This window comes from Seriola lalandi, unplaced genomic scaffold (assembly GCF_002814215.2).
Source record: "Seriola lalandi dorsalis isolate HSWRI2012SDOR001 ecotype SW California unplaced genomic scaffold, Sedor1 jcf7180002054736, whole genome shotgun sequence".
NCBI lineage: Eukaryota > Metazoa > Chordata > Actinopteri > Carangiformes > Carangidae > Seriola > Seriola lalandi.
Genome location: NW_019525289.1, coordinates 985,406 through 1,000,996, shown reverse-complemented (window position 1 = coordinate 1,000,996; position 15,591 = coordinate 985,406). Strand labels below are relative to the sequence as shown.

General features: G+C 38.4%; 1 protein-coding gene across 2 annotated transcripts in view; it reads right to left on the bottom strand.

Moving 5' to 3' along the window:
* LOC111668372 (uncharacterized) overlaps positions 1–15,591 on the bottom strand; it is a 32,469-nt gene that overhangs the window by 6,023 nt on the left and 10,855 nt on the right. For both annotated transcript variants that reach the window (XM_087178815.1, XM_087178816.1), the window contains exons 2-8: positions 11,867–11,998; positions 10,286–10,341; positions 7,791–7,960; positions 7,311–7,507; positions 4,642–4,863; positions 1,873–2,007; positions 1,418–1,562 (exon numbers count right to left, since the gene is read on the bottom strand). In XM_087178815.1, the coding sequence (XP_087034941.1) occupies positions 1,418–1,562; positions 1,873–2,007; positions 4,642–4,863; positions 7,311–7,507; positions 7,791–7,960; positions 10,286–10,341; positions 11,867–11,998 (1,057 nt within the window). The remainder of the gene's footprint in view (positions 1–1,417; positions 1,563–1,872; positions 2,008–4,641; positions 4,864–7,310; positions 7,508–7,790; positions 7,961–10,285; positions 10,342–11,866; positions 11,999–15,591) is intronic.

The following is a 15,591-nucleotide window of genomic DNA, read 5'->3' as shown; positions in this document are numbered from 1 at the left end:
CAAACTGTTGTACCAAGCAGAACAGGCTCAATCAAATGACACAACATTAATGGTGACTCCATAAGTTTCTTAACAGAGAAGTCAAAACTCCTTGTTCTGCAAACTTTCCTTAGCAACAAAAGCACAGGTGGAAATATTTAATGATCCCAGCAGTTATTGCAATGCAATCCAGCAGTTAGTAATGTTTGACAAGTTTCTGCACCAGAGTCATGAATCAATTTAAAATACTTAAGTAAATGAGCTGACTGTGCTCCAGATGACTGTGATTCTCAGACTAGTCATTGCTCCAGTTTGCCTAACAAGCCCTGACAAGCTTAACAAACACCTTTGAGAAGTTAAACAAGTGACTGACGTTGTGGAAAACTCCTCTGAGCGGAGCTGGCAGAGCCGTTTCTCCAGGATTTGGCAGCAATCCTTCAAAAACCTTTACAAGTTCTGGCACAAAGTTCGAGCGCCTCAAGGTAAAATCCTCAATTTTAAGTCTTATTTTCTTTTCTGTTCCTTCATTCTGCAAATAAATATATCCAAAAGTTCTGCACTCTAGTAGCTAGCTACACAATGTTTTCCTCCTCCTAAAAATGTCCAGTGTAACAATAAATGCAGCGTTGAATTGTGATTCATTTTTGGAAATGCATTAAGGTTAATTCATCCAAATGAAAAAAAATAAAATATAAACTCAATTAGACAATACATTTCCTCACATATGTTCACACTGTCAACAGTTTCCATGGAGAATTTCAGAACAAAATTGTTCCAATAAAAGAGTTGGAACATAAATTAAGCTTCATTCATTTCTTTTGTATTAGGGTGAAGGAAAAAATCTGAACAACCATTTTAGATTAGGACATCACTCAAAGTAGTAACAAGGCCACAGGTTTCAATGTTTTTTGTTTTTTTTTTGATTAATGAAAAATAAAATCTAAGAGTTTTTTCTCAAAATTTTAAGTATCCATCCAGTGAGACAAGAGTTGGAAACAACTCCTATATGAAAATTAATTTAAAAAATAGGCAATAATGACATGTAAACATGTTACAGCTCAAAAAATGAGCCAATTAACAAAAGAAAATCTACCGGTAACTATTTTGATAATCAACTAATTATTTAAGTCCCAGTTTAAATTTAAAAAAGGTAAAACTTATTTTATTTTTCATTGCTGACCTTCCCATGACTTTTGCGCCTGTGCAGCAGCAGTTGTCCATTTAAATATGTGAAAACTATCATGTGGTGTTTGATCAGCAGCTTTGAGGCTGTAATAAAGAAAAACAGTCACACTGGAGCTCCTGACTGAGGCCTCTGAGCAGCTCCTTCACAACAGCTTGTGATTCTTGTCAGCGCAGTGAGAAAGAGACAGAAAAGATGCCATACATAACAGGTAAAGAACAACCTGGTTATCAATCAGCTATTGGTTGTTCATACCTGGAGGGGGCGTGGCTTCGTTCTTGGCTGGCTGCTCATTGGTCTCCTCAGCTGTCGGGTCTGAGCTGGCGGGCTCAGCCTGGCTGGCGGGCTCAGCCTGGCTGGCGGGCTCAGCCTGGCTGGCGGGCTCAGCCTGGCTGGACTTCTACATGGGAGATCAACAGGTCAACAACAGTCTCCAACACCAGACACCAAGATTCTCAGGATTTTTTTCTTCTTAATTTATTTTGGCTTTATTTGTATTATATTTAGTTTCTTTTATTCATGACAGACTGGATCCTTTCTAGTCAGTATTAAAAACAAAAAGCTACAGTGAGTTGCAGGTTTGCCACCTCTGATTTAAACAATGTGGAATGCAGAGATGAATTTAATCTTATCACCGTTCACTCGGGGGATTTTAGGATCCTGATGACCATAGATATCCACAAATACATAAAGAGCAGCCAGTACTACACCTCTGCAGTGCTGCCTTCCTCATCCTCTGCCTCCTGATTGCAGGGAGGTGTGGCCTCAGTTTGATTGACAGCTGTCTGCTCTGAGGCAGAGGTTTCATCTGCAGCATTAGAGACGTCCATGGCTGCTTCTGGCTCCTGAGGAAGGAGAACAGGGCAGAATAAACTTAAATATTACCAGGCATTATATTGTAGGTGTAGAGATTTAGAGCAGTGTTCCAGTTTCTAGTTTTTACGTGTTTTTATTATTTCTAATCTACCTCTTTGGATGTCATTGTGTAGTTTGTGTTGTTCTTATGTAATTTGGCCATTTCCCTTCAGGATTAATAAAGAAAAAATGACAGCTTCTCATTTTGTTATTTTTTTCCTAAAATGTAGGGACTTAAGAATAACGGAGCAAGAAAGTTTAGTGGAAAAATGTAAAAACCATTATTCTGTTGCAATACAGAGAGAGAGCACACCCAGAATGTTAGTAGTTATCTCCTCTTACACAGGAAAACGATGCACACTGTTGAAATCTGAACCAGAAGTCGCTCTGTGAACTGTGACGGATGTTTACAACAAACAGTTACGGTCATGTTACTGTTCATCTAACCTGCTGTTTTGTTTACAGCCTGTCTGAGAGTCTGACTCAGTTTTTATCCAATTAATTCTTAGTGATGTTGCTTCATTTTGAGAACTGAGAAACTAACATGGTGAATACAGTGTTTTTGGCACTGAGAGGAATGAAAGACAGAACTATGAGAATAAGTTGTAATTAACCTGATTTTGCTGCTGGCTAGATTTCTAGAAGATACATATGGAAATAACTAAAAACTGAACAACAATCAGTTACATCACGAGGTGCCAAGGCCGAGGGTTTCGACTCTGAAATGTTGTGCAATCTTGAAAGTTATGAAATGATTTATTATTTTTAATTAACTGTGCAACCCTGGAACCAGCTGAAGTTCAACAGGACCGAGTCTACAGTAGCACTGGCAGTGGTGACTTGAGCTGAACTCCAACGTCATAATGTTAATCACTATCTTCAGTTTAGCGTGTTAGCATGCTGATATTTGCTAATTAGCCACACAGCTAGACGCTGATGGGGATCAGTTTGCAGCTATTTGGTCATAAAGTACTGACTGGCCACTTGACCTGTTGATGTCATTAAAAGGAAAAGTTAGGGGACAAAGTTATAATAGTTCATCCTGAGGGGGACGTGAATATCTGCATTAAGTTTCATGGCAATTCATATAATAGTTGTGGAGACATTTCACTCAAAACTGACAAAAACAAACTCCCTGTGGTGGAGGAACAGTCGGGGAATCACTGACGTTATTAAGATCAATGTTTGTACAAACTTCTGACATCTATTAGATGATGAAATATTTCACTGGATAAGTGAAATTTATGCTCTGATGGGGACAACACAAGCATGGACAAAGTTTCACAACAATCATAGGGATAGCTTGGGTAATTTGACGTGGGGTTGTATGAGAAAGTCATGCATAGTTGGTGTATTACTTGCAGTAGATTCAGATCAGTGCGCTGCTGGGTAGGAGAGACGGCAGGAGACACCGGTACACTAGCAGAGCTTTAGACACTTTTAAATCCATCTTCCTGTCAAAACAGCACTTTCCTAGGAAAGTAGGAATTCATAGGAATACGGTAGTTCAGTGATTGAAATGTAATACCAAAGGAAGTGCTGTTTTGACAGGAAGATGAACCACTAAAAATATTCTACAGGAAGCGTACATTTAAACGGATATTGGATTGTTTCAGTTGCCGTCTTTTAAAAGTGTCTAAAACACGTTTTTTCCTGCTGGCCCGATGCACAGTAACACATAGCTCTGCTAGTGCACCGGTGTTTCCTGCCATCGTGCTGATCTGAATCTACTACACACCGACTACGCATGACTACCTCTTACAACCCCACGTCAAATGACCCAGACTATCCCTTTAAATAGTCGTTGAAATATTTCAGTCTGGACCAAAGTGGTGGATCAACACTGTTATCCACTGAGTGTGGCTTAAATCTGGTTTAAACAATATAAATGTGCAGAGGTTTAAAGTTAAGTTAAGTTGACATTTCATGTTGGAGTTTCAATTTATTCCAACAGATAATTGTATCATGTGCAGTGGTTCACTCATATCCACAGCAGCCCGCAGGAGTTCACCGTTTTGTATAATCATCGTTGAGAAGACAAGTGGCTTGTTGCAAACAACGTTTTCATGGTGACATTTAATCCCAAACCTTCAAGAGCCAGAATAATCTTAAAAATCTCATGAGTCAGCAAAGAAAAACAGCGTGCAGTGATTCCTACTGGAAACTCAACAGCACAAACAATGCACCTCAGCCTGTCGCAATCCTCTGCAAAATAAGTTTCAGATGTGCAGAGGGTGAGCTGAGGAAACGGAGGCTCAGCTGAGCCAAGAGTCAACAGCTACTCCTGTTTTTTATGAGCTGTGGTTAAACCTAATTAACAATTCTGCTCATTTTTTCAGTGCAGTTTGGTGGAGCAGGATGAAACTGCACAGTACATGTGGGAGTTGTAGGAGAGACAAGCAGCTCAAATGTAGGACTAATTGTGTCACACTGTAAAAAATGTAATGAATATTTGCTGCTGAGTAATGATCTCTGCAGTGTGGAAGCAGAAGAAAACAGTGAGTGTCAGGGCTGAGAGTAGAGCAACTTTTCACTGGACACATACTGCAGGAGGATTTTACATGTTAATGAGAGGAAGGAACTTGCACAACCACATACTTCAGATTCAGCCTCAGGTCACAAACCTGCTTTGGCTCATCGACCATCTCTTGGTGCTCCTCTCTGCTCTCGCCTCCTGAGCTGGAGGCCGGCGGTTGATCCTCAGTCTGACTAGCGGCAGCTTGACTGAGGTCGACAGGGCTGGAGCTGCCCAGGGTGGGTTCAGCCGCTTCCTGAGAGTCAGAGGAATCTGAGCTGCAGCCTTCTGCTCGGTTAGTCGCCTTGGCAGATGCTTCAACAGGAGCTGACTGGAAAATATGTACAAGCAGAAACTTAGAAGCTGTGGCAGGGGCAGTTAGCCTGTTAGCCTTGTTAGCAGCTCTCTTTTCCCAGTGGTCAGAAAAAGTCTGATGGTTTCGGAAAGCTGAACTCAAGGGACATTAACGACCTTTTCTTGAAATGGGATTTAACATTTATTTTAAAAAACAAATGTAGGCAACAGGACTAAACAATCCTGGTATAATGAGGCACTCTGAGCTAAATGCTAATAGCAGGTATAATGTTGTGTCCCAGCTTTTCAGTCTGTAGTGCGGTCACACTGGAAATGGGACAAGATAAAGTATTGTCAAACCAGACACAATACTGAGCACAAACAATTGGTACTGCTCAAGATGTCGCTCCTTCATACATTGGTACCATACGCCAAAATGTAACCAGGATGTAGAAAGGGGGATGGTTTTTGTAGTGGGGATGAAATTTGTTGCGAAATAGAATGCAGTACAATTATTGTATTATCTCAATTATCTTGTTTTCATAATCGTTAGAAGCCAAAATTGTAATTAAAAATTAAATTAGATTTATAGCCCAGCCCTAGCAGTTGTTGAGACATTTCATTCAAAGCCACACATCTCAGCGTCATGGTGGCGCCAGAGGAGAAGTCAAGTCAAGGGGATCAAAGTGATGGACCGACCGACCGTCCATCCTTAGAGCCGTGACACAGACAAGATCACTCAACTGAAAATCCTGATGCTATAACTGGGAAATATATGCCAGTACCACAAAAAATTAATGACACATGATGTCAACTATGTTTGGCAGATTATATTGATCTTGGCCATGTTTAATTTGACCAGATGGGGGTAGGACAACAAAAGAAAGTAAAACCAAAACTATGTCTGCTTTTAATTCAGTAGAAACATGTTTGTTCCGTTAGAAATCAGCACCGTGGCGCTGCTGTACTCAACTTAGTAGAGAGAGCAAGACACAAAGCAAAGTTATCAGGGTTTCCAGCAGCTGTAAACAAATCCACAGTGAGCTATTAACAACACAGTTTTACACACACACAAAATTTGTCTCAGAAGATTATCATTCTGTCACACACACAGTTTCTATCCAAACAGCATTATCTACTGCATCGCTGAGCCAACATAAAAGAACAGAGACACGATTTGGACACACACACACACACACACACACACACACACACACACACACACACACACACACACACACACACACACGAGATAACAACAGAGCAAACTAACTCAAACTAACAGACACAGGACAGACGAGTGGACATAATGTAATGTGTGTGTGTATTTCAGAAGCATAAAATAACACTGCGCTACTGTTCATCTATCAGCACATTATTACAGTGACTGGACAACAGTTATGTGTGTGACCATGATGGCAGTTCATAGAACAAAGGCTCACTTGTCACTTCTTTCTAGTTTCTTTAATTTTCAAACTACTACAACTACAATCGCATTTTATTAACTTAGTTTTCTTGCGCAATCAGCTTTGAAAATATAAACCCAAGATAAACTACTTCTGTTTCAATTTTTCATCCTGTTTGTTTTTTAGGAAACTTCTGAGTCCCATGGCTCATAGGAAGTTCCTTCACTTTCCCTGTGGTCTTTCCAGGTCTTGCTCTAAACTGTTGTAAATCAATTATTTCTGATGTACTTTGATATTTGTATTTTGTGTTGCAAACATTATGTTCTATGCTCTTAATATTTTGAGGTTTATTAGAAAGCAGTAGCACATTATATTCTTGGATGTTGTGATCATTTTTCACATGGTAGCTGTTCAATTGAATCTGACATCTTGGATTTTTGACTGTATGACTGTCGTCTTTTTTCCATGATCTTCCTTTGTTTAATCTTTTTGAATCTTCTTTAGATTACATTACATTTTGGATGACATGATGTCATAATAACATAATTAGTGATTTTACTGAAAAACAAAATTTTTTTCCCTGTGAGGGTTAGCGGATGATGGATGCTCCAGACACAGCCAGAACCAGCTGGTCATTGTTCTCAATGTTTCCTGCATACGTCAATCCAGGTGCCAATCTCATCTCCTGGCAACGGAGGTAAACAGCTGCACTCTGCTGACAAAAGGACGACGCAAGAAGCACACGAGTGGAAACACAATAAAACAGTGGGAAAGCAAACCAGATCAGGGAGAGATGGAGTGATCTAACTCTGGTTCACACTCAAACGAAAACTTTGGCTCCCATGGCAGCAGCTGAGGGTTTAATGCCATGCTCAACAGCTGAGGGACGGGATGACATTTTCTTTTTCCCCCACCTTCATTTCAGATGTTTCAGGGATTCAAAGCGGTACGCCTCCGATCATAAACCTGCCTCTCTCACTGTCAGTTCACTGATATGTGTCACATACTGCGTTTCACAAACAGACAGAACAACACAAACCCTTTTTCAATGACATGTGAGGTGCTCATCTCTGCTCACCTCTTGCTCCGTTTTTGTTTCTTCCTCCCTCTTCTCTTCTTCCTCTTCACCATCAGAGGAGTCGGAGTTCTCTTTGTCCACGGTTGTTGTTTCAGCTTCACCTGCAGCTTCCAGCAGCTGCTCAGAGACGGCCTCAGCGTCATTCCCCACACAGCTGAGGTCTGCACCGGATGACTCCACACCATCTGCCCCGAGCCCTGACAGAGGAGAACAAAATATATACAGTGTTTTAGACTGGAGTCATACTCGCTGATATCAGGGTTAATACTGAAAAATAAAAATGAAAACCAGCTGCAAAATATTACAAAAAAAACACACAAGGGGACGCACAACATCCCGGATCTGAAAGTGACATGTTGAAATGTTCATATAATCATTTCAGCTGAAATAAATATACTGATGTTCACACTGTAAATGGAAAAAAAAAAACACACACACACACACACACTCACAAAACAAAAACAATAAATAAAGTTTTACCAAGAGCAGGCTTGGTTTCCACATTATCTTCTTCTGCAGTGTTGGAGAGTTTGGTGTCTGCGCCCTCTTCTTCTTCGGTGGTGGCAGGTTCTGGTTTGATGCTCTTCTCCTTTAAAGTGGCAGAGTCGTCTTCTGTCTCCTGCTTGGCATGGTGGGCGAGAGAGCACAGCCTAGAAAACACACACGCACGCAAACACACACAGGTAGAATTCATACATAAACACTATTTCCTATAATCAGCTATTTAAGCTGAAAGTCATTTATAAGATTTAGCAGTATTGGCGTGAATATACAACACAGAGGTTCTGCCAGTGTTATCAGAGTGCAGTGACCTGCAGGACCGTGGTCGACCAGCCCTCTCTGTACGCCTGTCATTGAGAGCTTGTCAGTGTTCACGTCAAACATCAGATTGGGGGAAAAAAAATGTGCCTCCACAACTTTGAGTTTCTGATGGCTCATGTGTTTTGGAGGAAATAAACTCTTGATGAGTGAAAACGAGCTGAAAGTGTCTCCTGACATTTGTACTGCACAAACAGGCCGGGGACCAAATCATCAGTCAAACAGCCAAAAGTCAGTGACACGACTGTCATGATGAGTAGTGAGGGATTAGTTCAACTTGAAATCATACTTGGACGAAAAACACAAATGTGGGATTTCCACTTTGCTTCAATAGGAGTGTTTCATGGTTTTAACACAGAAAAGTCTTCACAGATGAGGATCTTAACGTCAGACATTGAAACTTTCCTGACATGACTATAACTTTAATAGTGTTTCTCATCTTTAAAAAAACATATTTTCCCGACAACAACGACAACAACAACGACAACAACAACTGCAGGACAAAAAGGATCGTCCTATATTCAGGCCAATACGATATCGATTGGTTTACATTTGATTTACTTTAGTGCAAGAACAAATTTGGAAAATCAGGGTTCCCACTAGGGCTCTCCCAAACGATTATTATTTAAACGATTAATCTAGCGATTATTTTTTCGATTATGCGACTAATCTAACGATTATTTTTTTTATTAACCTAACAGTAATTTTATTGCAATTATTTTCCAGTTAGTCATTTAATATAACAATTTGCCCCGTCCAATACACACACACTGCACCAGGGTGTTTCCTATTTATGTGCTCGTGCATGACTGTCGTGCTAGAGAGATATGCCAGATGCACTTTGCAGAGTCTGCAAACTACTGCACCTTTGGTGTCAAGATTAAAGTATTCCCAAACTTTGGAGGACCGTGTGCGACCCTTTTTTGCCGCCTGTTGCTCCACACGCTCCGTCGTACCGCTGGTAGACGCCGCCATGTTGTTCAAATAGATTACACAGACGCAAATCATTCACGTAGTCAATGACTTCAATTACGTCACCGCGTTGTCCGGGTAAACCAAAGACGATGGATATAAACGGTCCCATTAGAAAGTTCCGGTTTTGTTCTATGAACATTTACCCTGTGTGGTTTTACACGACGCGTCCACACTAAAATTTCACGTCGAATAATTTTTATAATCGACAACGTCGATTACGTCGGATAATCGTCCCAGACCTAGTTCCCACACATTCTTAAACATCACATTCAAGGACTTTCAAGGACCAATGGAAACTCTGATAGGATGATGTCATTCATTCATTCATTCATTCATCTGCTGCCCATTTAATCCTTTTCTGGGTGGCAGGGGTTTGCCGCCAGTCCCAAAATACACTGGGCAGGAGGGCCAGACAGCCATTCAGAGTGAGAGCACACACACACACACACACACACACACACACACACACACACACACACACACACACACACACACACACACTAGTCACATCCTGTTCATATGGACAATTTGAAGTCTACAATTCACCTTCTCTGTGTGTCTCTGGGCCGTGTTAACGTGTTAACTGCTGAGCTGTCATTATTTCAAAAAGCAAACTCATAAAATCCAATGATCAAAGGAAACACAGTAAACGAACCAGCGCGAGTGAACTGACAAAAGTGCTTGGTAATCAAAGTTTATAGTGAACACACAACTCTTTATCCTCAGTATTTGACTTAAGCCTGGTTTAAATCATCAAACTTTCAATAACCATCATCACAACCATAAAATCACCAAGTATTATTTCCATTTCTGAAATATTGGATTTTATTCTTCAGGTTTTTCTTCTTTACAGTTTGTTCTGTTCTGAAAATAACCATCTTATTCTGCTTTTAGTTAATAGTCTAGCAGCTCACTGTATAGAAAACAATATTATCTACCTGCACTTCTAATATACATTGTGTTTCTTGGCCCTGTCGTTGTAACCATATACATATATTCAAAGCATATTATTGTTGGAGAGCCCAGCCTAAGCTTTAGTTCAGTTTCTACTCTCAAATTGTATCTGAAATGGCTAATGACATTTGAGAAGGCTAATGTTTAAACCTGTTATTTATTTATAAAAACTGGGGTTACAGCTATAAAAGTATCATTAGAAAGTAAAGCAGCAACGTGTTACTTACTTCATCCAGCCTGTGTAGATATCATGTAGGTTGGAGCTCTCCTCTGGTGTCTCCACCTACACACAAACAACGGTGCGTTTGAAACTTTCTCAACATATTTCTCTTGAAGCCACATTTTACAAGTTTTGGCTGATTTCATCAACAATATTTCTGCAACGCCAAACAAAAAATGGTTGAAAGGGAAATTGGAAATTTCCTGTGGTTCAGGAATGTTACCACTTTGATGCCACATGCTCCCGGAAATGAATCCATGCAGCAACATACTAAACTTAGCAATATGAGAGTTTGTGAGGAATTCAAATCTTGGATAAGGGCAATGATGCTCACAATATGTGAGAAATATCCTCTGAAAAATACACTTTGGCAGCTCTTCCAAAAATTCACACTTGTCAGCAACTTCTGACCATGATATTTTTAGCTCACGAGTCTGAAACCTGAAACTTGGGACTGAACACAGCTGAAGTTTCAACGTAACAACACATTTGTGATCTTTTGTGCATGTAAGTGCAAGAAAAATAAAAATACTCTGTTGGGAGCATTAGCGGAAAAATAAGCTATTTTTACAGCTGAAACAACACAGTGACTTCAATTATGGGTTTGATCATCTAACCAGCTTGAACAGTTCAGATTTTAATTTTATTATTAGTATCATTATTATTATTTTAATTTGGCAAACTTTTTAGAACATATTAAAAAACATACCAAGAACAGAAGGCAAGACTTCAACTGAGGAATGTGGTGACTATCATGTGTGTCTGGTTGCATCGTGACTGTGCACATGCACATGGGTCGGACAGTTTAGGGTTGTAACTAATGATTATTTTCACCAATACTATTTCTAAATGAATCAGTTCATCATTTGATCTCTAAAACATCAGAAAAAAGTGAAAAATATCTATCATAACACCTTACAGATCAATGCATCATCATCAAATGTCTGGTTTTTCCAACCAACAGCATAAAATCCAGAAATATTCCAATTTACTATAATGTAAGAAAAGGAAAATCAGCAAATCCTCACATGTAAAAAGCTGGAACATCAAGTGTTTGGCTATTTCTGCTTATATAAGCAACTCTAACAGATTCATCGGTTATCAAATTGATAATTTTCTGTTCATCGACTACATGATTAATCTACTAATCATTGAAGTTCTAGTACATTTAACTAATGATAAACAACTGTAATCACTAAATACAGTAAAAACCTAAGGAGGTTTTGAATGGGGAGTCGGTGTGTGTAGCAGCAGGCCTACAGCAGGCTTGTTTTTACAGCCATGCAGCTTCTGTAACATTATGTTCTTTTCCTCCAGGAGGCCTGAACAAGGAGCCATGTGCTGTAACACACACAGGGCTGAGTGACCTGCAGCTTACTAACAGCAACACTGAGCAAAAACACACTCAAGTCATATTTAATTCAGTTTCTTATATAACATGCATATAGCAGGCATGTCCGCTCACGAAATGACAATACAATCACCAATATAATCACATTTGATAAGAATTCAGCGAGGCAGGACGCAGGCAGGTCGGTCCTACACTCAATCACTGCAAATGCTGACGAATTGGACCCAAACTTCTTACCTGAGTAACGTGTTTCTCCAGCACCTTGGCTGCTTTCTTGTAGCCGTTCACCTTCAGGTGCTGGTAGATTAGAAAGAGCAGAGCGTCGTCCTCCTCGGCGGCCATGCTGTCCGGCTGGACCCACTGATACGACTGGGAAACGGGATAGAAAAGTGGAATATTATTGACGAGTTATTAACAGTTCAGTTCATGCTCGCTATTTCTGCGTGTGCACATGTGCGCTGTCGACGCCCCCCTCGAAATGCAGCATGGGAAGTGGAGTGGGGAAGCGAGGACAATGACTACAGAAGCATCTTCTGAGATTTGTTTTTTATTAGCGTTGACTAAAATATACGGATGACACATTCAGGATAATAATATGCCTATAAAAAAGACTTATTATCATATCATATATATTTTTTATTATTACCGCCCAAATATATGTGAAAAAAAAAAACACACACACACTTCTCAATGAGGTACATTTCAATAGATTTAAAATGACATAGCAAAGTAAGTGCACTAATTGTACACTTTAAAAGAATTTAAGAGTAAGGACGTTCATGGACTCTGGAAACATTTAATATTGCACCATGCACAAAAATAAAAAAATAATAATGATTTTAAAAAAATGTAAGGAATTGAAAAACAAAATTATTCAAGATGAGTCAAAATTGTGAGAAGCTATTATGTGAAATTATGAGTTGGTGACTTTTTAAGCCAAAAGTATGACATTTCCAGTCAACTGTAACCACTTATTTTGACTTATATGAACTATTTTGTAATTTTAAGTCAAAATTATGACTTAATATCTAATAATGCTGACACAACTCATAGTTAACCTTTCATTCTTGTTTATTTTTTCTTTTACTAGCAGAAATTTTCTTTTTTTAGTCAGCTTTTTGACCTATAGAGTAACATTTAGATTTAGTGTCTCATACTTTTGACCTATCAAGTAAAATTTATAATTAGTATCTCATAATTTGTTACTTCTGAGTAACAAATTTAATAACCCACCATGGAAACATTTAATAATATTTGAAAATCCACCATGCACAAAAATATAAAATGACTAGTACTTCCCTATAGAAGCCCATTTATAGCTGTAGGATATGGAAAAACCTAAAATTATTCAAGAGGAGTCAAAATTATGAGCAGCTATTATGAGAAATTATGTGTTTGTAAGACATTTCTTTAAGTCAAAAATAATAAGGTAAATTTTAACTGCTTATTTTGACTTATTGAAGCAATATTATGAAATAATTTGCCACTTTAAGTCAAAATTGTGACTTAATATCTCATACTACTGACCAAAAAAGTAGAACTTTTAAAATACTATCTGATGCTTTGACCTCGTAGGTCATAATTCAGACAGACAGTCGACATTTGGATTTACTGTCTCATAGTGAGAGTATTTCTTTTTATAGTCATCTGTAAACTTTCATTCTTGTTTATTTTCTCTTTTACAAGCAGAAATGGGCTTTTTGACCTTGAAAGTAAAATTTTGATTAAGTGTCTCATACTACTTACTTGTGAGTATTTCTATTTAGCCTTGTCTCATACTTCATGTCTCATACTTTTGACCTATCAAGTAAAATTTATAATTAGTATCTCATAATTTGTTACTTCTGAGTAACAAATTTAATAACCCACCATGGAAACATTTAATAATATTTGAAAATCCACCATGCACAAAAATATAAAATGACTAGTACTTCCCTATAGAAGCCCATTTATAGCTGTAGGATATGGAAAAACCTAAAATTATTCAAGAGGAGTCAAAATTATGAGCAGCTATTATGAGAAATTATGTGTTTGTAAGACATTTCTTTAAGTCAAAAATAATAAGGTAAATTTTAACTGCTTATTTTGACTTATTGAAGCAATATTATGAAATAATTTGCCACTTTAAGTCAAAATTGTGACTTAATATCTCATACTACTGACCAAAAAAGTAGAACTTTTAAAATACTATCTGATGCTTTGACCTCGTAGGTCATAATTCAGACAGACAGTCGACATTTGGATTTACTGTCTCATAGTGAGAGTATTTCTTTTTATAGTCATCTGTAAACTTTCATTCTTGTTTATTTTCTCTTTTACAAGCAGAAATGGGCTTTTTGACCTTGAAAGTAAAATTTTGATTAAGTGTCTCATATGGCCACAGCCACACAGGAGGACAACCACACAGGGTAATATCATTTCAAATCCTAATTCACCTCATTAGTTACCAACATAGGTTATTTTCATCAGTCAACCACACCCAAACAATATCATTTGTAGTCAATAACACCTTAACATTTAATACCATTTTAATTGCTTTATCTGTTTATTTGCTTTAACCTTACATTGGTTTTTATGGAGTGCACACATTTTAACATTGTAGGGTTACATAGGCAATTTTCTGTTTTATGAATCATTTGTTTCTTTGTGTTTAGACATGCCCTTTTCTCCACCAGGAAGGGACGTCTCAACAATCACTAACTCAAGGCTGAGGACTCTTCAATCTGGGAGTCAGCTGATTGGCTCACACCAACTGTAAAGGCCCCATGGGGGAGATTTTGGGTTTAGGTAGCTTTGCTTGCTATTTAGTTCTAGTTAGCGTCCATTTTTTAACCCCTCTGTGTGTTATTTGGTTTGGTCAAGCCACTACATATATGTTCCCTCATGTGTAATTGTTTTGGGTCAGTTTGTTCAGTTAACACGTTGTTTAGTTGTTATCTTGAATATAGTTATGTTTTGTTGACCTCTTTTATTGGCCTAATTATTATACTCTTATTTTGTAATATTCGGGTAAATAAAACCCTGTTTTTTTTCAACAGCAACTCCTGTGTTCTTGTTGCCTCTCTGTTTGGTCCCTGACAAGCCTATTATCTTTCTTCTTTTGTCTTTTCTTTGTCCGGCAGAAATGGGCTTCCATAGCCTCTATGAATCTATCCATGGATACATTTCTTAAAGACCTATAATAATAATAACCATGAAAAGCCTGAACAATTAGTGAGATAGAGAAATTAAAAACATTATCTGTGTGCTTTAAAGTCTGAGTAACAACTGCTGCTCTTTTTAAGGAGCTACAACAATGTCTGGCAACATTCCTTCATGTATTGCTCACTGCCAGTGAATAAGCTCCTAATAAATCACACACCACTTCTTTCACCGCTTTGTTTGTCGGAAACTTGGAGTGGGACATAATGCCGGTCTGGGATGCTCTCCTACAGAGTCAGAGAGTCCCACTGCTGTCTGGACTGCTTGGAGATTTGAAATAGAGAGAAAGAATTTGGAATGACAGAAGTCAGAACAAATAAATTGGACTTTAATGCTTGTTGGAAGGAGTTCTTCCTCCGGGACAAAAGAAAGTTTTCCCTCATTTCTTCCTAATTTTAGTGTTTTAAATAACTGCTGTCAGTCATACATTCCATCAATTCATCCATCCCTCCACCATCCTCAAAAAAGTCACAAATAGTGACTGATCGTAACCTTCAAAATAAAAGCACAGACTGAGGAATTAGCCACAGCTAGTGTCGATCTACTGTTACAATCACATTCTGTACCTGATTTAATAAGGAGTGTCATCATTTGATCTTTGTTGGATATTTTACAGGTAGAACCTAACATCTTATTAGGGCTGGGTATCATCTAAGATGCTTTGAATGTTTAGCGTTTGTTGATTATATTTACATTATTTTTAATCTTGCTCTTACTGCTGCAGTATACCCTATTTCCCATAACGGATAATTGGAGCTTTT